This window comes from Sitodiplosis mosellana, unplaced genomic scaffold, assembly GCF_009176505.1.
Source record: "Sitodiplosis mosellana isolate CC-2019 unplaced genomic scaffold, AAFC_SMos_1.0 Smas_scaffold_6780, whole genome shotgun sequence".
Taxonomy (NCBI): domain Eukaryota; kingdom Metazoa; phylum Arthropoda; class Insecta; order Diptera; family Cecidomyiidae; genus Sitodiplosis; species Sitodiplosis mosellana.
In genome coordinates, this window is record NW_022601931.1 from 1 (window position 1) to 5,593 (window position 5,593).

A 5,593-nucleotide genomic window follows, 5' to 3' on the forward strand; every position below is an offset into this window, starting at 1 on the left:
TACAACGAACCATTTGGGCAAGAACGGACCATTAAAATAATTCATGCAACAGACATACTTTACGAATAAACTTTGAACATTCTATTTTTTCTAAAGGGCTGCACGATTTGATACTGTTCGTTCCGTATGTGTATGATATCATATAAGCATTTCATTTCTTCGTATTAGTTAAATTTTTTCATATCCGATGCATGTCAAAATGGGTGGCATTTTGCAGCTGCATTCGACTACATAATCATTTTGGTTATCTGGAACTAGAATTTCATTACGTTTCAGAGTTAAATCGCCGAATTTGCAGACAGCGTCTTCCTTTTCCTCCTTTTCTTCTTTTGACCTTGAACTCAGATCAATAGCGTCTTTTTTAGAATTCGCTGTGAAATAAATTGGCATTAAGGAAATGTAAATTTGCAATACGAATAACAAGATCAAACTTACGGCATTTCACTTCATATGGACAACAATTTCTTCGATGGATAATGGGAACACACCCAGATTGAATGTCAGAAAAGAAATCAATTGCAGAGACGCATTTTATTTCTTCACAATTTGGATTTTCAGACGGTATTATGCTATTATCAAAATCCTCCGTGCATAGACAAGTGTAGCACTCGTCGTTTTGTAGTTCCATGACTTCATTGAGACGATATGTTGTACCTTCCATTTCGCAAGTTTTTAATGTATCTAGTTGGTCTGAACGACAAAAAAAACATTTGATCATACATTCATCTACATGAAATAAGATTCAATTGAATGGTTTCTCACCGCAAATGATTTCCCCACAGCATTTTCCGAGATCTGAGTACTGTTGTATACAATCCCCAATATCTTCATCTCCGCATTCCATTAAAACGCAATCAAACGTTGCTTTTCCAATCTTTTCAGTGCAAATACATTGATATATGCATTGTCCCTCCGTTTCTTCTTCATTGATTGATTCGCCAATGTCATAAAGTCGGTTCTTGAAATAACATTTTTTCGGATAGCGAGCTTTTTCACGTATATTCAAAAATTCCGAACAATCGAAACTGTGAAATCATTGAAATTTGAAATATTGAAGAGAAAAAACGTGAATACATGGAAAATATATAAAATTCAAACGGAATTTGAAAATGATAATTTTTAACAAAACAATTAGTACGTTGGTAACCCGAATTGTCGAAGGAAGAAGTTTTTTTCGACTTTAAAAAAAATCCCTTTTTTTCGTCAATTTTGCACTGAAAACAACAAGAAAAAAGGGCAATTCTGGACAAACTATCGGAGTATGATCCTATTTTTTTTTGTTTTCATTCATTCAAAATATTTTGTGAATATGTTTAAAATCATTGACAAATCGGGTTAACCCTTTGACGACCAAAACTGAACGGCTGGGAATTTTGCAATTCTGATTGCAGATTCGTGCTCAGCGACCCCAAAAATATTAACAAAAGTGTTATCAAAAATTAATTTTTTTAATTGCAAATATGAAAAAAATGATGGGACATATGTGTCCCATTGGTCGGTAAAGGTAACTATTTACCTTTATTTTTCTATGAAAAAAACATGTCTCCCATAAGAACTACGTGTAAAATCTTTTCCATTTTTTAAATTTATAGAATCGTTTTAAACCAAAAATGGTTTGAATCATGCTTTGTTGTGCCCATTTAATCACGAATTTAACGATCTTTTTGTAAATTTGTGTGTTTCAAAATTCGCGAAAAGTGGTTGAAATACAGGGAAATCAGTGGTAATTATTTACCTTTACCGACCAATGGGACACATATGTCCCATCACGCCAAAAGCAATAAAAATTTGATACAAAATTTTTTGTAGAAAAGGCGATTATCCTCAGAAAGTAACAGACACTCCGTACAACATTTCCAATTTTCAGCTTTAAAAGTTGTACCCTTCAAATTATATAGGGTTTGGCGGAATTTGAAAAAAAAGATTTTTCGACTTTGAAGTGTTCTATTTGAGCACAGTGATGTAAAATATCCAATATTATGGTACTTTCTGGTAGCTACATTCATTCTCTTTCAAAAGAAACCAATTTTATCGAAATCGGTCTAAAAATGTGGAAATTATTGACGAAAAACAAAATGGGGCATATGTGTCCCAAAGGTCGTCAAAGGGTTAATATGCAAATATTCACGTATAAATACACTAAAGGAATCAAACATTATAATTATCATTATCACTTATTCACAGCTTCTAACCTTGATTTGCAAATGTCATCTTCATTATTTGCAACACAGCCAAAGTCTTTGTAAAATTTTTGCATTTTTTCACAAGGCTTTTCTCTTAAATCCGATGGAACTATACATGTGACGAAAAAATACACCAGATAAATTTGAATCACTTTTAACATTTTGATGCTTTCACTTTGGTTGTTCGGAAAAGACTAAATTCTGAACATACAAGCTATTGATATACTGTATTGATAATATGTACAATTGACGTGCTTCTTGTACCTGAGGTGATAGTATTCTGGAATCATAAACCTACACCTTTGAATGCAACTCACTTAACATTTGTTTATTTACTCAATACACACAAATGTGAATGTTTTGTGAATCGTCAAAAATAAATCACGTAGCTATTGCATAATCAGCAGTAGTTACCAAAACAATTTTCTAGACGTGATCTAAGGTAATATTTCAAATATGACAAAATACTAAAATCATATAAATATAGGTCTTAGCTGATCGAAATTTCATTTGCATTGATACAAATAATCTGTTGAAATGTTTTGCGTTAATATTCTAATTTTTTTTCTTTTTTTTTTCTTGCGACAATTGTAGTGCAAATTCCAACTTTCGTGATGGACCCATTTGGCCCAACAATCTGGTGATCTTCAACATAAGTGCGAAATTCAACAATGAGGAGAGAAAAATAATCAACACGACATTAGGACACATTATGAGGGACACGTGTATTGTGTTCAAACAACGGACAAGTGAAAAGGCATTTGTCCAATATGAGGTAAGATATTCATTGTTTTTTTTTCTACTTTTCATGCACTTGTACATACGCCAAGTAATTTTTTTTTAATTTTTCAAAAAGCCAGGTACATCGTGCTCTTCGCCAGTCGGATTTCAAGGAACGGCGCAAACTATAATGCTGACTACAAAGTGCTTAAATGATGGAAATATAATGCATGAAACCCTACATGGTAAGTATCGGCTATTGTTAAATATTCCAAAGATGAAAAAATATTCAAATAACTTCACTTCTTTTCAGCGTTAGGATTCGAGCACATGCACAAAGTTCCAAACAGGGATTTATATTTATTTTTATCAAAAGAGGGTTCGAAATTGAAAACAATTAGAGTTGTCAAGGTAAGTGAAAAATCAGTTATTGGCAGACTAAACGTTCTTAGTCAAATGAAATTGAAAAAATGAATTGTTCTATTTGTTTTCAGGATGTACAGTTAACTCTATACAACGGAAATCCCAAACAAATCGGGCAACGTAAATGGATGAGTCCACTCGATATCGAGAAAATAAACCACTATTACACATGTGCCAGATATCCAAGCACAATTAAATTCGACAATGCATGAAAAATGTGATTGCTCATCTTTGCAAATTTATTTTATTTATTCGATAAATCAACATATATGTAATGCAATCTTATTTTTCAATCAAATTCAAAGCAAAATATTGAATTAAACAATGCATGCTCAGGTTTTTATTCACAGTTTTCGTTATCGCCTCTTGCTAAAGACACTTTTTTCATTTTGTATTGTTGCTTATCTGAAAACCTGTAAAATTTTATTTACGTTTTCATTCCTTTTTGACGTTGTTTTGATACATTTTTTATCAATCAACACGTACCAGTATAGTTCTAATTATCAAATTTAAGTGCTAATTATATTAACAGAACCAGAGTCTCATTAAATTTTCTTTTGTTCATGCAATCAACTTTTTTTGACTTAGTAGCAACAGTTTTCGTATATGAGTATGAATATTTGATTATTTACTGCAATTTTCAGTTCGCAATTAATAACAATTTCCAGCTAGGTGCAAAATGTTTATATAAAATGATCAGCCAGAAGACTTTTATTTGATTTAAGAAAATACTGTTGGTATTTGTATACAACTAACAAACGATAGAAGTCAATTAATGCGGATGCAGCAATTATCAATGGTCATTTTCATTCTCTAAAGGAGTTTCGTGTTGAAGATCGAGAACGACCGGCAAACCAACCGAATATTTGCAAGCTTTACATTGAACATCCCCATTGCCTTACATTTGAGGTTTAGTTATGGTGAATGGTGTCACTTCATTTTTGATGTCATGGAATTTTTATCGCATAATTAAGATTTGGTAGCTCTACGGATGCTGAAAATGGTAATATACAGGAAGTAACATCGCCCAAAAATTCACTTTAAATCGATGCAGATATTTCAACTAAACGAACGAAAATACTATGATTTCCCATTTACATTTGAAAAACTGGCTCTGATTCAACTGATGGGAATTGAATTTCATGCGAGATCTATGGAAAGCATCTCGCAAAATAATGTTCTCAAATATTTGCACTATGAGCCAAGTACAGGTATAAGTCCCGATGAACTCCTGTAATGCATATTTCTCCTGCGAATCTTCACCGAAAAATTGGATTTAATAGCAGATAAAATTGTCACTAATGATTTACAACAATTGCAAAATAAACGACTTAAACTTACACCTGAACATTGTTCAGGTGTTCAGTGAACATTACAAGGTTCGTGGTGGCTCTTTCAAATTAAAAGAATTGTTTCGGGTGAGGCCTAAATTGGCTGGTATATTGCGATAACAGCGCGGGGAAAAAGTCAATTAACTTGCTTGTTATCAACGAAATCATCCTCAAGTATTGCAACTTTCTCATTTCAATAAATCGGTTCGTAGGTTCTTTCCATTAGATTCACAATTTTTTCGCCAGGGAAAAATAACTCGTCGTCGTAATTAGGTCTATCTATAAATTTTTATGTAATCATCGATAATTTGTTCACTCGCTGCGGTTGTATCGATTCTCACATTTGCATTTTCAATATTTTAAAGTTTGAAACTTGTCAATTGTCTACTGTTCTTCATTTCAAGTGCTCCCAATTTCCACAAATAAACTCAAGTAAATCGACTTGGGCATGTACAAAATTAGGAAAGACTCAATCGTCAAAGCGAACATATCAAATACGTAAGATGTTGCTATATATGCGCTCACTTACACACTGCCTCTTCGTTGTCTTGTCGATAAAAGTGGAGCTGTTGGGAGCATACCTACTACACGCTTCATCGGCGTATCATAAACAAGTTCTATGTAGATGCATCATTTTTCATACGTCCAATTCAAATAATCAACTCAACGCTCAGTGCTCAATCTAATTTACAGATGACTGAACTTTTGAATCATTTTCTTATCTAAATATTAACATTTGAAATATGCATTGGGCAATAATAACAACGGCAACGCGAGGGGGAAATCACTCTTTAAATTACTTTTCAATTACTTCTTGGCACACTATTACTTCAGTAAATTACGAAAGTAATTAGACGTTTATGCATGGATTATTTTAAGAATTTTTTAGAACGGACCAGAATTTCGAAAAAATACAAGGGGTGTTTTTTAAATATT

At 32.7% G+C, this 5,593-nt stretch overlaps 1 protein-coding gene across 1 annotated transcript; it reads right to left on the reverse strand.

Annotated features, from left to right (window-relative positions):
• Window positions 1-168: 168 nt before the first annotated feature.
• Window positions 169-2,257, reverse strand: LOC129579923 (uncharacterized). The gene is made up of 4 exons (XM_055470109.1): window positions 2,193-2,257; window positions 763-1,025; window positions 436-690; window positions 169-371 (listed from the first exon to the last, which is right to left on the reverse strand). The coding sequence occupies exons 1-4, from the start codon at window positions 2,255-2,257 to the stop codon at window positions 169-171; spliced, it is 786 nt and encodes a 261-aa protein (XP_055326084.1).
• Between the last annotated feature and the right edge of the window lie 3,336 nt (window positions 2,258-5,593).

Excerpts from the sequence above, each read along its gene's own strand:
- LOC129579923 (XM_055470109.1), bottom strand. The coding sequence starts at position 2,257 with ATGCAAAAATTTTACAAAGACTTTGGCTGTGTTGCAAATAATGAAGAT. Across the intron at positions 691-762 it reads CTGTGGGGAAATCATTTGCG|ACCAACTAGATACATTAAAA; the intron begins GTGAGAAACCAT and ends TTTGTCGTTCAG. Across the intron at positions 372-435 it reads TCCATATGAAGTGAAATGCC|CGAATTCTAAAAAAGACGCT; the intron begins GTAAGTTTGATC and ends TTTATTTCACAG.